Here is an 18,092-nt window from a genome sequence, read left to right as displayed (position 1 = left end):
TAGTGAGAAAATAGTTGCTGGGGTGTCCTTTGTGCATTGCAGGGGAGGGAGCAGCAAGCAGGAAAAGGAAGGACCAGGGTTTAGGAGGATGATGGGAAGAAGAAAGGCCATAAGGAGGACTTTGGGGACCTGATTACCGGTACGAGCCTCTCTACCTGCTCCTAACGTCCCTTCCTTCTCTCACTCCTGCAAGCCCCAAGGAGAGACTGTCAGGGAGCGCCAGGCACCCCTGCTCTCTGGGAAGCAACTTCTGGGTGGCATGAGCCGGCAGCAGCGTGCAGCCTTGCCCCACAGAGCCCCACAGCGGCTCTGGCATCTCCCCGGGAAAGAAGAAAGCAGCGTCTTACATGTGTGGCGTATTCTAAAACAAAATAAGAACTGCGAGATTTGATGGACTCTGACAGGGGGAAGAAGGGAGTGAAAAAGATGGAACAAAGATGCCATTTTAAAATTATTGGCTTGGGTTCAGGATTTCACTATTTTCTATGGCAAGGAGCAAGTAAAAAAATTCCTCCTATTGATGAGTATTTTTTTTATAGTCGGTGAAAGCCAAAGGGCTCGGGGCTTCCGACTATTCCCTCCTGGGGCACCTGGGAGCCGGTCCTCTGGATAACTCAGAAAAGAGCTGGATAGACAGCAGGCAGGAGACTCAAAGGCCCCCAGCAAGCAGCATGAAGGAGGCACGGGTGCAGGAGGACAGGCTGTGTTTTCAGCTAGGATTCTGTGATCTCCCTGCCAAACGGGGGTTTACAAAGCAAAAACCTCCAGAGAATTCTCATACTTTCTGGCTTATTCTCCTGGTGTTCATCTTAACAGGAATCAGCTGTTTGCCTTCTCACTTCTCCAGCATGTTGCCGAGGAGAATTTAGCATCTGGTCTGGCTATTATTAAAAACAAGAACATCCTGCTCCGTTGGGAGAACAGCACCACTGGCAAGAGAAGGACAGAGATCTTTGCATTCAGGATTCCAAAGATGGGTTTCGGTTCAATATCTGCTCTCGCTCCTACCCACCCCCCCTCCCCACCCGGGCTTTCGTTTTAAAATTTCCCAGTGCATCTGTCATTTGCATCGTGGTCTCCTCTTTCTGAAACAGAGAGATGGAGAGTACTTTTTCCTTTCACTGGGAGGCAGGAATCACTGGAGTTGTTCAAACACTGACCCGGTCCCGCTGTGTGATAAAGTTGAACTACCAGAGGAAATTTTTTTTTTTTTACAACTGCGGAAATGAAAAAGTAAACAAGACTGGAGCTGCATCGGTATTCAGGCTCCAGCTTTTTTGTTGTTGTTTTTGTCTTTTGCTTTTTTTAAGCATTGGGCTAGGAGCCTGAAGGAACCGTATAATATGAAAAACCCTGAGAGGTTTTATTAGCCAATAAAAAAAAAAAACTGAGTTCCCATTAACCACTTAACTCCTTGCTAAGGTTCCGCCCTTTCTTCCCTCCTGGATCCTTCTCTCCCTCTGATGCCTGTGAAGAATGAAATTTGGTCCATCGGTCTCTCCCCGCACAATCTGAGTTCCCAGTGTGTCCCAGAAGTTGTGGTGGAGAATTACATTTAGTAATTGTCTCTGCATTTCTCAACTGTAAAACCACTAATAAGATCTTGATAAGGAGTCAGATTTTCTATGCCCCCAAATCCACACCCAGAAAGACTCCCTGAGCACGCCTCTAAAAGGACAAAGGTCATCGTGATTTTCAAGATTTCAATACTAAATGACTGTTAGAGAAAAACAGAATCGGGCTAAGACATTGCTGGAATATGTCATGATTCCCACAAAAGGCTCCTCTCGTTTCAGGGCAGAAGAATAGAGAGAGAATAGAGAGAAACTCACAGAGAAACAGAAAGTGAAACTGGCCAGAGTTGTTGCACTGTCAGAGATGGATGCAGTTATAAAAAAAAAAAAATGACCTAATTTAGGAAGGAAAGGATGTCCAAGGAGATTTAAATCATAAAACCGTTGTATTAAGGCTCCCGCGATTACACATGTCATGCGGTTCTGTGTGTTTGCTTTTGCTGTTTTTAAATGAGACATTTGCACATTTACATCAATCCATCATCCGATTGCATTTTGGGAGTTCCTGGTACCCTCAGCTCTCAAAGACCCCCTTCAGCTCTGCCACTGTATCCTGTATCTCCTAACTCCACTGATTCCACTCTATCTTCCTTCCATCCCCGCATCCGGGCTACCTCTGGCACTTTGGGTTCTCCAGTAGAAACGTCCCAAGGCAGAAGGAGTACAGGGCCACATGAGACCTCGCTGCAATTTTGTGTTCTGGTCTCATTTAGTGTTGTGAAGACAAAACTAGTTCTTGAAGGGCTTGTGTGGAAGAACTTTTGCTTGTCCCCATCCCTCCCCCCTCCCATTTTTTTAGCAGTTTGCTAGATGGTCTTGATTTCTCTATAAGGATGACAGGTTGCGGGGTGGGGGGCAGGGGTGGGATTCTTTCCATCATATTGGCTGTGGAGAGGCACAGAAAGACCTGGGACAAAAAGACAGCAATCATGACGTGAGCTACCTTTGCAATGCTAAAACATAAAGCAGGTTTTCCAGAAAACCCCACTGAGTGGTCAGACATCATTGCAACAAGATAATAAGCAAATGAAATTAAAATAAATTTTAGTAAAAGTTCAGTGGGTTTCCAGAAACTTGATCCTTCTGCTTTCCAACTGGTTGAGCATGTCTGTCCAGGACAGCAGGGCCGGTTGAATCACAAAACGCTTGTGAATAAATGCGTTACAAAAATGAATAATAACCCTTCTTAGATGTCCATGTCACCGTGCTCCTGACATCTCAGGGAGGCGTCCAGTGTCCCCTGTCCCTTCTAAATAACCTATGTGAAGAAGAGTAAGTGCTTGTGGGATGGTGTGCTTTTTTTGCAGAATTTGAGGCAAATAAATGCTGTGTCAAGGGGTATCTGTGTGTGTGCTGAGCTCCGTCTTTCCCTGAAGGCTGCTCTGGCATCCCTTCCCATCCCTCCACCCTCCTCCCTCCCCGCCTCCCTCCCTTCAGGTGTGCGTGCACCCATCACACACACACACACACACAAACACCCCTTAGTATACTGCCTTTTACATCTTCAGTGGATCCTTTGTCAAATTTTGATGTATAACTTTTTTTAAAATTTCATTTCCAAGACCTCCCGACTGAATGCTGTGAAGCCCCCGGGGAGCCACAAAGAAGCTGGAGGAGGAGGGAGGTGCCCTCGCCTTTGCTCAGAGCTCATAATTTAAATGAGAGCCATCCATGTATTGGTTACTACCTGGCCTTACTTAAGCATCTTCTGCAGACCCAAGGCGAGAGCCCAGGAGGGAAGAGCAGAGGTGGTAGAGCAGGCATTGGAGTAGCCTGGTACCCCCAGTGCCAGTGAGCAACCAGCTGTCACCCACATGTTCTCTGCACCAACACCCGGACAGCTCAGGCATCCTTCGAAGGATCCTTCCTGAGCCCTTCAGACCCGATTCGAGGAGCCAATGCATGTGTTTGCCTGGGGTCTCACAAGAGAGCTGGCCCGTGCTCACCGAAACGGAGGAAGTCAGTTGTCCCCAGAAAAACTTAAAGCCTGTAAGATCTTATCGTACCACTCGCCCCTCCCCTCCCCCACCAGAAAAACCCTGTTTCCTAGGACAGGTCTCTAAAATGGCGTTAAGTGATTGGGTCAGAGATTGAAACTGGATTGCCCACTGTTAACCTGATATCTAGGTAGGGTTGTTTGCTTACATCAGACCAGCCGGTACCTGCATTTGTACCCTGGCTCTTGGCTGGGTCAGTGCAATGAACCACCCGCCTCCAGAGGGGATGAAACATCAACACGTGCAGATCTGTGGGCCCTGCCCTCCCTGTGAACAAGGGCTTCCTCTACCTCCTCCCTGGCCTTTTCAGACTGTTCTCAAATCCCATAAATATAAACATGTGGCTCTTCAACCGCATCTGTAGATAATAACTTCAGGGGGCTTCCTGTTTACACGGCAATACCCATTTCCCAGCCAAATAAACTCTGCGACGGAGAGCTGAGGTGTTTATGGGGCCAGTCTCGGCCGGGATCGAGTTAACAGGAAACACCCACTCTCCAAGAAATGTCTGATGATTAAATATTTGTGGGGCAGGGGGCACAAAGGGTCAAAAACACTGGAGAAATTGCTTTCTTCTTCCGCCTGTCGTTTCCAGTGAGAAACAGAAGCAGCCATGGTAAATACAGCCCAGCCGGTCAGGCCTAGCAAAGCCCCACAGCCGTGCTGTTCGCTGGCTGCAGGGCCCGTGAAGCGGGGAAGATGGAGGAAGTGCAGACTGGAGAGTCAGGAGCCTCTGTCCCAACACGTACAGCCCTCAGGGTGCCATCAGGTGGAGGGACGGGGCAGGCGGATGGGCATCCACCCCTGGGAAGTCCCTCAGTCTCCTATTTGCCTGTCCTGTTTCAAGGAGCAACGTATTCTCGCACCAGCTCTGTCCAGAAAGCCTGAGACGTTAGAGCCTTTAGCCCAGTCGTTCTTAATCGGGGCGATTTGGCCCCCCAGGGAGCACCTGGCAACGTCTGGAGACATTTTTCATTGTCACGACTGGGCGGATGCTACAGGCCCGTAGCAGGTAGAAACCAGGGATGCTGCTAAACGCCCTACAATGCACAGGACAGTCCTCCCTACACACACGCCGAAGAATTATCCAGCCTGAAATGCCAGTAGCGCCAAGGTCTAGCCCAGTGCCTTTCCATAAACCAAGAAACTGAGACCCCGAGGAGGAGAGTGATTTGCTGCTGCAGGATAAAGCTGGAGAGGCCGAGAAGGCCACCATGCCCACCTCCCATGCAGTGCCTTTTAAAGCCACACAGATGTTTAATTTAAAAGGATAAATAAATATACATCCTCAAAGAGTTGCAAACAAGTTCCCTGGCCTAAGTTCACCCAAGTGCTTTTAGGATGTCTCCCAGGCTTAGAAATGAGCTGTTTCCAAGATCTCTCAGAAAACAGTGCCAAAGGGGTAAGAATGAGCAGATCTAAAAGGCAGCCTCTAACTCCTAGCGTGACGTGGGCCCCCCGCCAGTGACTGCGCTTGTCGGCACCGAGGTTTCCCCGTCCCTCTCTAGAACTGCGATAAGCCAAGGCACACGGACAGCACGGGACAGAAAGCAAGCAACCGCTCTACCCCAGGCCCTCGACCTTCTCGCAGGGGAGGGACTTACCAAAAATAAACTGTGGCCCAGAAAAAAAGTCTCCAAACTAGAGTTAACCTGACTAGTAGTGGAATTTTTCTGAGGCTAGAGCTCTCCAGGCCAAGGTCCGTTTTTACTCATCCTTGTCTTTGGTTGACTTTCTTTTTAAGAACCCAAAAGAGATGTCAGAAGGAAAACAGACTACCCGCTACGGCTGGGCTGCTTGAGCTCTTGGGACTACAGTCAAGGGTTCACCTGTCGGCCCCGTTCATGTGTCCAGAGATTAGCATCATGGAACCATCGAGGCTTCTGTCTTTCTACCCTGACTCGTCCCCTGGTTGGAATAAGGGGCTTTACCCAAGGATGGGGTGAGCACTCCTTCCTTCAGACAACAGGCTGATAAGGAAGTGAGCACACTGCTGGATTCTTCACCCACCCCTCTCTAGGGGTAGCACAAAACAAGAACCCAGCGCTTACCAAGACGGTTTTCCTCTCACCAGTAATATAGGATCTCTGCTCTCATCCAGCCCTGGCAAGTCCTACGACCAATAAGTGCCCAGGTGTAGGCAGGAGTAGGTGTCAGACTAGAGAAGAAACCGCGGATGAGAAAAGACCCAGTGTACACACATAACAAAACCAAAAAAGCCATTTTATTGAAAATTAAATTCAAACTTCAAATTAATATTACAATCATGAGAAAAATGCCAAATAATTCAATTTACAGTTGCAACATACAATACAAATAGTCCCTTTGAAGTTAAGAGTAAACTCATCCACAATCATGGCCTGTGGCACAAAGCAGAATTTGTACAATATTTGCACAGAAAGCAAATCTTGGGCAACAGCGACTGGAAAAAAATAAAAATGAAAAGCTTGTATTTACACAAAATGCTACAAATATTTTTGTTCCACAGAAATCTAAGAATGGTAAAGCATATCCAAAAAAATGGAATTTTATTCAAAATACCTAAGAAATTACTGTAAGTTATGGTTTTGGCTGATATATTTCAAAGTACTGCATGAAGAAGCAAACAGTTATTTGTAAACATGAAGTAAACAAACATCTAAAAAATTCTCACATAGAAAATATGTTTCAAATGTGTTATCTTTTGAAGAACAACAAATTCAAGGTTTGGAAGAGTCGTCTTTTATTTATTTTATTTATTATGGTTCTTTCGAATGTCATAGGTATAATTATTGTTTTTGCTAATGCTTTGTGTTTCCATGCATTCACCTAGACTCTGAGTCAGTCCCTTTCCTGGGAATGGAGGGAACTCTTTCAGCCAGCACACACATCTCTTCCCCTCTGAATCTGCAATGGATGCGCCCCAATGGTATACAGTTCTCTGCTCACTTTTAAAAGGCCCTGGTGGGGGTTAGACGGCCTGAAGAGCGAACCACAGCTGATCTGTTGAGTCTTTCAGTTCCAACCTGGATGTCATTTCACAAAAAAAAAAACCCTAAAGCTTCGGTACCTGTTCTGGAACTCTGACATAGGTTAGAACAGGTTAAAAAAGTGGCTGTATTGGTCACGCTGTAAACCATGCCTTTTTAATCTGAAGGAAGTAGAGTGCTGGCTAGTTCATGGTTCCACAGTAGCAGTAAGGCTTTGCTTTGGCCTTGAAATCAAAAATCATACACGTGACCCAGTGCAAATTAAGGATTTGGTTAAAAAAAAAAAAAAAAAAAAGATAGAAAAATTTAACCCCCGGGCTAAAAAAGGGCTGAATTTTGATCTAAGAAATGTAAATTACCCCATTGGAATGGTTTGAGTGAGGGGAGAAGGAAGAAGTGCTTGAATTTTTCCCAAGAAAAAAAAAAGAAAACTTTTAAAGTGTTTCTGGGTTGCTGCCTGCAGCCACTATACTAACATTTCAACACAAAAGCATCCCTCAAGTCACTTAGTATGTGTACTGTAAACTTAAAAAAGCCCTTTCAACATTAAAAAAGAATGTACAGATATAGTACCTTTTTTATTAAATAGGGTACAGCTGGCACTGGCAGTAACATTTTTCTGTCAATTAATTAAGATTGAAATGTGTAACCAGACACTGGCTTTTTTAAGTGCTACTGAAACAAACACACATATTTTACACTTACAAATAAATGGACAGTGGCTTGCTTCAAGCTACCACACACAAATAATAAATAGTATCAATTACTACTTCCATCTTCAGTAATAGGAAAGTGGCTTATTTATCTAAGCATACTTGGTATACAACCTTTAGAAGGCAAAGTGTTTTGTTTTGGTTGGGCTTGGTTTTCCCCTCGATCTTTACTAGGAGGAGTCAGGGTGAATTCCCAGGCGAGGAGCACAGGTCCAATGCCCCACGAGCCGTCCCAAGATGCTTGGTGCTCTATGAGGTGGGCTGGACGATGATGACCGGGGAGCAAGGGGCCTCTGGGGCTGGAGGCAAATCTCTAAAGGTTCTGCCTGGGGGCGGGCACAAGCTTTAAATGAAAGGGCCCTGACCTGTGGGGGAGGTGGGTGGGGATCTGCCTGGTGGTGTCGTGAAGTGGTCCTGGCTTGGATCAAGGATCCACACTTGAGAATCTGCCACGTGGCCGCCAGGAGTGGTCAAAGTGCATCCGACAGGAGGGCTTCGGCTCAAATTCATACGCAGTAGTAGACACCAAATTCCACCTAGCTTTGCCTTCCCTTCGCCCCCCATGGTGAGAAATATGACTATCAGAGGCTGTATTATGGGTCCCCACTGCCTGTATGTTCTCAGATCCGCTGCCTGCTGGAACTTGCCTGCTCCTTCAGACGACCCTGCTCCCAGAAGACAAGGACTTAACTCTGCTCCGTTAAATGCAAATTCTGTGGGAAGCTGCCAGTGGGGCCCTGGGCTAAGGCAGATTTGGGTTCCCCTGACTTACTGTTCGGTAAGGCGTTTTGGGTAACACTCCCCGTAGCAGTTTTGCTTTCCTGTACCGTGTGTATCACGACTGATCCTTCAGCCACATGTGTGGCTTTAAGCTGACTACGTCTTCACTGGTGATGTCGAGTTTTGCTTTAACTATGAAACCACAGAACATTGTTCTGCAGTTCAAGGATTCACTTGTGCTTGTCTTTTTAATATGACAAGAGTCATCATTATTTCAAAGAAATTAGGAAACCACATCACTCCAGCATTTCATGCTGACAAAGAGCAACATAAGTGATAAAGGACTAAGGGTTGCTTTTTAAATCTCTGATTATTGCTTTTTAAAAGGCAAAGCTGTGTTAGAGGCAATCAAAGATCTGAAAAGAACTAAACATAACATTTCCTTCATACATCACAAAAACAAGCTACATCTAAAATGTTTGGAGATGGAAGTATTTTTAAAAATCACATTGTGTCTGGATGAACTGAAATTGCTTAGCAATATTTCAGATATGGCTCTAGCCCACTGAAGAAATTTGTTATTTAATAAAGAGCACTTTTAGAGACCGAAGTCAACATATCAATACACTAAGAAATGTTTCAAGGGTCCAAATGTCATTAAATAATTATAAATATATCTTTAAAGTTATATGACCATTCACGTTAGCAAGTTACCTCAGATTTTACACATATTCATAATTTAAAAAAAAAAGAAGACAAATAACACACAGCCAAACGCAAACACTATCTCTACCATTATGGCTATAATAAGGTATTGCCATTTTCAGTTTTGCGTAAAAGAAGAAGGGGTTAGGTGGGAAGGGGGCAGTTCGGGATCGGATTTCTTTTTGGTTAAATGGGAAAAGGAAAAAAAAAAGTATAAAAAGGTAAAATAAAATAAACTATCCTGATCGGTACTTTTTGAAGTCACTTTCTTAAAGTAGGAAAAAAATTAAAATAAAAACAACTGAACCAAACAGTTCAAATGAGTACTTGCAGAAAGTGTGAAAGCCAAAGTTTGGAACAGTTACTCTGAATGGATGGCAAGGGAACGGAAGCATTCTTTCTGCCCCTTTTCCCTTCGTGGGCACCTGCACCGGCTGTGTAAGCGGGTCTGCCGAGGGCACTGGTCCACACCCAGCGGCACCGTGAGGGTGTGTGGTTTCAAAGCACAGGGGACAAGCGTCTTTGCTTTTCCTCCTGAACTTGGAGTCCACCTCTCTGAACTGGCATCTGAACAGGTTACTGAGGATAACAGACCAAATGACAACAGCAACAAAAGTACCTTTTTTCCTTTGTTTGCTCGCAAAGGTACATGTTTAAATAGAGAACGATCTGGAATCTGATTAGGATTGTCTCTCTTGGGCCTCTTGCTTCTCAAGAGCTACCCTCTGAGGGTTGCAAGATCATGACAGAATGAGTGAATGCCAAGACAAAAAAAAAAAAAAAAAAAAAAAAAACCTTCTAAAAAATAGGCACTTTGTAGATAGGCTAGTTGATATACATATATATGCACTCTCTATATATGTATATGTTGATACATTTGGGATGTGGCTCCCAGAGGCCGCTGGGCCACTGCTGAGGAAGTTTCAATAGGGTCGCCAAACAGATTCATCCATTCTGCCACTAGAATTCAAAACGGTGGGGGAACTGCTGTGGCTTCCGTCGGCGTCAACGCCATCGTTCTGGTTCGGCAGGTTTGGGTTTAAGAGCGTGCTGCCGTTCGAGGTGGTGGTGCACGGCGGTAGCATTCTGGAAGGAGACCGGTCTCCCCCGGGCACCATGGGGAACTGATAGGATCCTGACGAGGTGCCATAGTAGAGATATGGAGTGCTGCTGGTCTGGAAGGGTCCGCTCTGGCTTTGGGAGGAGCCGGGGTAGGGTGGTGGCAGGTAGGTGTGGTAGTGGGTGGTGGCGGACATACCGAGGGACATGCCTGAGGTGACTGGCGGGGTATAAGTAAAGGTGGCTGGATAGTGCATTCGTGGGTTGGAGAAGCGGCTCTCAGTGAGGGATGAAATGCTTGAGAACTGCCTGGGGTCTGAAAAAGGGCCCAGTTCTGAAGCACCTAAAAATTACAACAGAAGATGGGGGGGGGAAACATCTGTAAATAGCAGTTAAAATCATGAAAGAATTTATTTTTTTTACAAGAAAAGAAAGAAAACTTTAGCTTTCCCCCAAAGGAACAGCAAGCCACAAACAGACTTTCAAATGCACCGGTCACTACACAGACTTCTGGGGTTTCTCTGTTTGTTTTTCACTTTGCAGTCTTAGCAGCATTGAGCCTCAAGTTCTTCACCCCCAGAGACTCCCAAAGGGCTTTAAAAGCCCAAATGCGTGCTAGGTCGTGTGTGTAAACCAACCCAACACTCTGATCAGACAGATTCACTCACCAGGCTTTAAGACTGAATCCTCATTGATTTTTTTCCCCTCTCTTTTTGTTCCTTGTTGTACCTCAGATATTTGAAAGTGACCTTTTTACTAAGTCGGACACGTTTCTTTGTCTCAACCCAATATAAAGAAATTCCAGAGTGATCCGTTTTGTTATTGGTACTCTTAGCAGGGCCCCTTGTCAATGAAGGAACGTCAAAAAGATACCCTAGCGTGGGCCTATCACTTCAGCTCTTAAAATAATGTGAAATCCTGTTTTATTCCTCATCTTGGTAACAGATTTCAAAAAAAATTAAACTAGATTTCAATGTTTTCTGGAACTATCTTACCTATCTGGGGGTGTATGGGGAGTGTCTGACCCTTAGGAATTCTCCCAAGGGGCATAAACTAGCAGGTTTTGAAAGTGGGTGGGGGGAAGGCTTGGTACCTAGGAATCACTGCATTTCAAGTCTTGATGGGAGAAGTAGGACCTGATTAAGGCCACGTGCCAACAGCAGCTTTGGGGAAAGGCTCGCTGGTAGGGGAGATAAAGCAGGAGGGTACCTCACCATCCACCTTCCGGACCCCTGTACCACATCTTACAGAATTAGCTTCAGGCCAGTTGGAACTGGGAACCTGAAGCAAAGACAGTTTTCCTCTAAAATGTAAAGTCCTTGAACTTCTAAAGCTAACAGGGTGCCTCCTTAATAGGTATTTCTGGCACTTAACTTATGAAACCACAGTTAGAAACGACTTCATGTGGAAATTAGTTTTCGGAAATGCCAAAAACTTATAGTTGTGATCTTTAAAGACAGGGTTATGAATTTCTAACACTGACAGAATTGTGACAAGCCGCTTTATAATACCAGTGTTCTTAAGATTTTGTTCACACCTAACATCTTCCAATCCTTTGGATCTCATACCCTTGCTTTTCCTACCGCTTTTATCTGTAAGGGAAAGCACTCAGTAATCCTTGAAGGTCTTAGTGAGCAGGTACTTCTTCAGCTTCCATTTTTTATAGCCACGTTCTTGGATACTACAATATTTATTAAACGAATCATCCCAATATTTTTCTTTCAAGGTGCTGATCGAGAGTTGTTCATTTTTGTTAAAATGCACACTGCCTGTGTTCTTTATAAAATGCTCGGGACAAGTGCCGTGATGTGCACTGATAGCAAGAAGTGACTACTTCAAAGCAATATATCGTTAACAAGGTGTTTCTCACTCATGGACAGTCCCAATCAGACAGCCCCACCCAGCCCAGCCCAGCAATTGTGAAAAGTCTCACCTGCCTGGCTCTTCTTACTGAGAGTGGAAGGCCAGAGGCAGAAGTCAGAGGTGGCAGTGTCATCATCTGTAAAATGAGGGGATGAGCTCTAAGTTCCCTTCCGGCTCTAACGTTCTATCACCGTGAATCCCAAGACAGGAGGAGAAGCAACTGCCTTGGGGGTGGGGAAGGGGAGGCAGAGAAGGTCCCACCCCTCACAGTACGTTCCCAGAATCCACAGGCCCATAAGCAGAGAGTAAAAAGCTGGTGAGCAGCTTCTAATACCAGAAGCAAACACTTTCAAGATGACAAACCAAAACTAGCACAGTCTGGGCAGTTACTCTCTGCTTTTTATAAATTCTTCCATCCTCCACTGGCCTCTCCCTAACCCCACCCAAACATGAAATTCTGACAAGCTCACGTGTGAAAAGGTACAAGAAGTGATTAGGACAGAATCGCCAACGGGGCCAGATGAGATCTGCCATCTCCCTGCCCTGTGCTTCTGTAGTGCCTGACACGATACAGGCCCTGCCTAGAGACCAGAGATGTTCTCGGCCAGCCTGATTTTCACTGCAGGGCATCTAGGTGAACTTGAGTTGGCAGAGTTAATGGGTATAGGCAGGCCACTTCTGTACGCTTTAAGTTCAACGCTCAGCTCGTGAGAGAAACCAGAATAATGTGAGCAATTTCAAATGGAAAGATGTCACCCTTAAAACATCAGTGTTTGCCCCCCACAGGAGCACAGAGCTCACACAGGTAGGTTCATCAATGGAAAAAATGCTTCTCGTGGGTATTTATATTTAAAATATACTGTCGTCATGATTAAAATTCCAGGTGGTTTCCCTGCTTTTGATGCAGAAGCCTCATTAAAACCCTTTATGTGGGACCCTGCCAGTAAACTCCAGTGTGGTTTTGAATTTCTCTCTCCACCTCCCACCCCCAACTTCTCGATTTTACCTGATGCATTTGCCTGATGTTTTTATTATCCATCACATGCCAGGATCACTCTACCTTTTTGGCTTCTAAATGCCAGCTAATGTAAATTGACATTCATTTCTCAATTAATGAGCTCTGGCTGTGGTTTATAGAAAACAATGCCACAAACTTCCGCTGGCTTTACAGAACTTTGACCAATGACTTCTAGTCATTTGAGACTGTCATGTCTTGAGGATTAACTCCTTCTGGGCAAAGAGAGCTCATGAGGACTTTAAAGGGATTATATGGTAATTTTTATAAGTTACAAAAAATAAAATTTTCTGGAACTTAGTTATTTCGTGTTACACTGCAATGTGTTCTGTAGGAAGAAATTTCAACAACTTGCTGCAGTATCATGTGAGATCTCTTATATAATAATCAATGATGGGGAGATGGAAGGAATTCTAAACTTAAAAAGAAAGAACTTAAACCCCTTCCTAACCTTCGATTATTCATAATAATTATTACAGAAGCAAAGGATATAACTAAATTTTCTTTCCTTGAATGGGGTTGTACCTGTACTTCTAATCTCCGTTCTGTACAAGATCTCAAGTTTTTCTTTTAGACCATCTTCTCAGGTTATTTCGACCTTGTGTCCTAAACTATTCATACCCATGTCACCAGCCACATTACGTACAGCTACAAACTATCTATAGACCTAGATATTATGTCAACTAAAGTAAAGAAAATATAATATCTACTTATTAAAAGGATCAGGATGAAAGCCTGGAGAGTTCTAAAAGTACTCTTACCCCAATCTAATTTTAGAAATGTAAAGCCAAAGCTCAGTAACGGCCCCAGTGATCTGCCTTGTAGCTTTAGAGCCAGTTTAAAACTCCAGATTACAACCTACCGATTAAATAAAGCCAGCACTGCCAGGAGTTACTTGAAGCCCAAGATAAACATGGTGCATCTTCCTGATAGGCTTGTTTTACCCAGCATGGAGACAAGGGTATGCTGTACAGTAAACATGGACATGATATGGAGTAGAATGCAACATTTGGGTGAATTTTCAGACAAACAAAAAATGACTTCAACAAAATTTTGCACTTGTGAAGCTTTAAACTATGCGCCCAGATTCCCTAAGGTACCCATTTATCCTCCTCTGCTAGTTTGGGGTACTCTGGTGAAAAAAAAATCCAAACCCCTCGTTTACTGTTTAGATGATCCTAATCTAACCTGCTGACAAATGGGGAAGCTAAGCGGAGAAGGGAGCCATGTGCTCTACAAAAATCACAAAGCTCCAGAGAGGCAGAACCACAGCTAGACAAGACCTCTTTGACCTCTAACCACTCTGCAGTCTTAGTCACCCTTAAGGAATTCGGTGGACACAACCACAGATATATATTTGCTGTCTTACGAGCCTATCTGCCGAAATAAATTTGCCTAGAAATATTTAAGTAGGTTCTTCTGGTGCCCATGTGTTGCCCAATGAGAGCTACTGTTCTTGGGACACTGTTTAAAAACTCTTTCGGGACCTGTTGATCTAATCTGCTCAACAGTGAGCAACTAATTCAGTTGTTCATGGCATAATGTGAATGAGACCAAGGTCAAGGGCTTGATTCCCTTAGGACCTGCTGGTTCCCTACAGATGCATTTCATTCCACAACTGCTCGCTGCACCCTTAGCCAGTCAGACAGCTGCAGATTTATGTAGCTATCATAAATAGAGCGGCAAGAGCCTTGCTCATTGAAACGGCAGCAGCGGCAGTTTTTCACAACCTAGTGTATCTGGGGAAGAATATATTAATAAAATGCCCATGAAGCTCAAATAAAAATAAAATCGATGTTAAAAGTAAAAATTTCTCGCTCCTCTCCGCCAAAGGCTATGGGGAAAAAGGAAATGGCCTCCCTTTACCCAACCAGGTCTCTTGGGTCTCCCAAGCAAGTGGAAAGTGTAGGGGAAAGGAGTGAAACCAAGATAAGGGAGAATAAAAGAGAAGCTCTGATCTGATTCCTGCAAGCCTCCACTCAGCGCCTTCCACACCCCGATGGCTAAGGCGAGTTATCTTGGGTCATGCTTGAGTCCTAACTAGAGTGAGCTGCGGAGGGCAGTGACAGTCTAATCCCTGTTCGTCTTCCCCTTTGGGGCTTCCTAACAATGATACTTGATGTTTCTAGGCCTTTACCCAGTACTTTCACATGCATTTTCTTATTCAGTAGACCGTCAAGACATTGTGGTTGGTTGAAAATGGGCCAGGAGAGCTCTCAAAAGGATGGGAATAGGAGTTCGAAAAGAATAGCAGACTGGGGTACTTGCCATTCGGGGCTGTCAGCTAGGAAACATCGTACCCACGTATCACCCCCTCTCAGCAGTGGAATTTACACACCCCAGCCAAGGAGGGCAGGTCGGGGCGGAGAAAAGGACAAGGGGCCTTGAATCCAGGTGGAGAACAGATGGGCAAATGCAGAGCCCTCTGCCCTTTTTTAATGCAAGGGCAAAAATATACAGAATGAAAAGCCCTCAGACTTCTCAGCAATGAAGCGTTAACTTCAAAGCTTCATCGGGGCCTTTCAAATGGTAGGAGTTGTCGCCACACCAAATCTCAAATAACGTCCGGGTACTTCTTATTAACCCCCTCGCAGCATCCCTTCTATTGGAACATATAATACACGAGATCTCCGCAGAGCTGCTCTCCTCTAAGAATCTTCTTCCCCTTCTACATTTTGGCTGCCACCTTCCCAACTGCTCTATTATATAATTTCCTATTTCACTCCTGTTCGAAATAGCATTTATTTTCCATGTCACTCTCTCGGGCCCTCAGCCACTACTTTACTGAATTATTAGCTGTTTCGTAGCCTGTGTTCTCCAACTACAAAGTAAGCTTTGGATGGTAAAGATGATTTATTTTCCTTTCCTATCCCTCAGAACCGTCTATATTTTAAGAGCTTAAATTTTTTTCAATATAAGTGTACGAATGGATGGATAAATCAGCAAATAAGTAAATTAGTTGGGGGATCAGGAACTCTGCACAACAGCTGGTACATTTTTGACACATCAAGAAAATAGATATTATAATAAACATTAAGTAATGCTGACATCAAACCTAAAATGTAACTCAAATATGATTCCATACCTATAAAGCCTCGTCAAACTCTCTTTAAAGGGTGTTCAAAGCTCTCCCCAAGCATTGTTACATCGGTTGACTTCACGTTTCAGACAGGGGCCCGCAAATGGCAGTTGCCACTAGTGAACGGATTTCTCTGTTTGGCCACCGTGCTGTTCCCAATATCCTGAGAGCCCATATCTGTGTGTAAGTCTACACTGGGGAGCCACGGGGAGGAGAGAGGAAGGAGAAAGAGGGCCAGGCCAGAAAGGTACAGCCTGCGGGAAGGCGAGTCAGCACGCTCCTCTCCCTCTGAACCCCAAGGTAACTGCTACCACTAAGGTCACGTGGTTTATCTGGAGTGGGTTGGAAAGCTTGCTTCCTGTCTGAATTTCTAGATAGTCTATAGAGCCAGTATGTCAGCATCATCCAGAGTTGTGGATGACCTTTATAGATGAAGAGATGGCACCCTGGAGACACGTGGATCTGCGTGACATCCCGAGACGAAAACGTGGTCCTCCCGTCTCAGGCCCGAGTGTGCTACTGCCTGTCTGCATCCCTGACAGTGCGTGCCAGCGGGGAAACGTAGAGCTTCGGCCTTGAGCTTCCTTAGATCTGCATTCTATGGAAACACACACAGAAGGGGAAAATCTTCCACCTTTTCAGGCCACACAGGGGCAGAGCCTTGAAACCAGAGGGTGTCATCCCGACCCAGCACAGGTCACAGCCACCCGTCACCAGGCGTGACTGAGCAGCTCTGCAAAGGGGGTGCGGAAAATAAGGGTGAGGCTACTGGCATAGTCAGAGACCTCTGTCCTACTCTTCCACGGTCACGTCCCACTACTGCTCGGTATCAACCTTCCTCTTTGTGGCAGGACATGTACTCAGGACCCTCACGACAGCTTTGCTCATCCCCAGACTCACGGCCACCTCTCTTTTCTCTGCCAGACCCGGGTACGTAAGCACTGCCTTCAAAGCTCACCACTACACAAGGACTTCCCAGGTATACAAATGCCTATCACCTTTTCTTTACCCTATACAGCTGGAACGTTTACAGATGTAAATTTTACCACTCCATGCATTTTAAAGTATCATCACTGGTTTTAGAGAAGCATTTTCATTTTCCAGCTAAAGGGAAAGCAAATGAAGAAGAAGAACCATGAATCCTTTGAAATCCTACCTAGTAGGGGCTTCCCTGGCGGTCCAGTGGTTAAGACTCCTCGCTTTTACTGTAGGGGGCGCGGGTTCCATCCCTGGTCGGGGAACTAAGACCCCGCACACTGTGCAGCCAAAAAAAAAAAAAAAAAAAAAAGCAGCACCCCTACTTACCTAGCTCACGGTATGGTACTGAAAAAAGACGAGTACTTCCAAAACATCTACTAAACGAATCAGTTACTAGCATAGACCCAAGCAAGCAACATGACAGAAGCAGAAATGCTATGTAAACATTACCTAAAATCAACTTTCGACTTTACGCAGAACATTATTTTGCATTTTCCACACTGAGGTTTTAAGAGATTTTTACATCAGTTTTCTTACTTTCCCTGAATTTGTCCCCTCACACTTAAAATGATCAAGTATCAATCACTAAATTACTTTTACTTTTAATTTCATTAGATAATAGGTGGAAAAATATACCTCACGGGGGAGAAATGTGATGGATCACACTGATGGAGGAGAAAGCAGCAAAATGAGAATCTGAAATCGATTTTTTGAAGATAATGAGAGGTCAGACTAGCAAGCTCCGTAGTTTTGCAAAAGAGAGAAAAAGTGCCTCGACTATCCAGTATAAATATTTATTTTCCGTGTTGTAATGAATTGTACTTTTCCACTGCACGCTCACAAATTCTGAAAGACCAGCTGATCCCAAGGCTCAGAAAGTATGCTATGCTGAAGGAAAGAGAGAGAAAAAGGAAAAATAAAAATAAAGCAAAAAACGCACAACCTGGCAATTTTCAGAAACTTCAACCATCCCTTTAACCCACCCAAATTTTGAGGATATGGTTGGAATAATACATTTCCTCTTGGTGAGAAGGAGGGAGGCCATAGATGTGCAGTGCGTGTGTGTGTGTGTGTTCGTGTGTGCATGGGGAGGGAGGGTAAGAGAGAAGGAAGAAACCAAAGGGTGAAGGGGGGAGAGAAACGGAGGAAAAACGAGAGAGAGATCTTCTTGCTAGGCCTTGATTAAGAACTTTTTAAAGGCTAGGAAGGGTGGATAGTCTTTGAAACCAGATCCGCCACAGGAAGGAGGCCAGCACCCAGGACACCGTGTCTTTCAGAAGGGGCCACCCACAGTGCCGCGGTGGTCATATGACTGCTCTGTCACATCCTGAAGCCATTTCCAGCCCATGCACACGTCTGTGCTCCCATTTAGAGAGGATGGGATATATGGGGAACACACATATGGAAACACTTTCAGAGA

General features: G+C 44.9%; 1 protein-coding gene across 7 annotated transcripts in view; it reads right to left on the bottom strand.

Annotated features, from left to right (window-relative positions):
- The window catches only part of RUNX2 (RUNX family transcription factor 2), a 359,184-nt gene that overhangs the window by 137,230 nt on the left and 203,862 nt on the right, over positions 1-18,092 (bottom strand). For 3 of the 7 annotated variants that reach the window (XM_082639499.1, XM_082639501.1, XM_082639504.1), the window contains 2 exons: positions 11,671-11,736; positions 5,776-10,080 (listed from right to left, as the gene is read on the bottom strand). The exons of 2 other annotated variants lie outside the window; for them this stretch is intronic. In XM_082639499.1, coding sequence (XP_082495625.1) covers positions 9,602-10,080; positions 11,671-11,736 — 545 coding nt within the window. In that variant the 3' untranslated portion in view covers positions 5,776-9,601. Of the gene's footprint in view, positions 1-5,775; positions 10,081-11,670; positions 11,737-15,160; positions 16,293-18,092 lie in introns of those variants that run through there. 2 more of the 7 variants (XM_082639500.1, XM_082639503.1) reach the window with 2 other exon arrangements.

This window comes from Mesoplodon mirus (assembly GCF_964341445.2).
Source record: "Mesoplodon mirus genome assembly, chromosome: 12".
Lineage (NCBI taxonomy): Eukaryota > Metazoa > Chordata > Mammalia > Artiodactyla > Ziphiidae > Mesoplodon > Mesoplodon mirus.
This window is presented reverse-complemented; position numbering and strand designations above follow the sequence as displayed.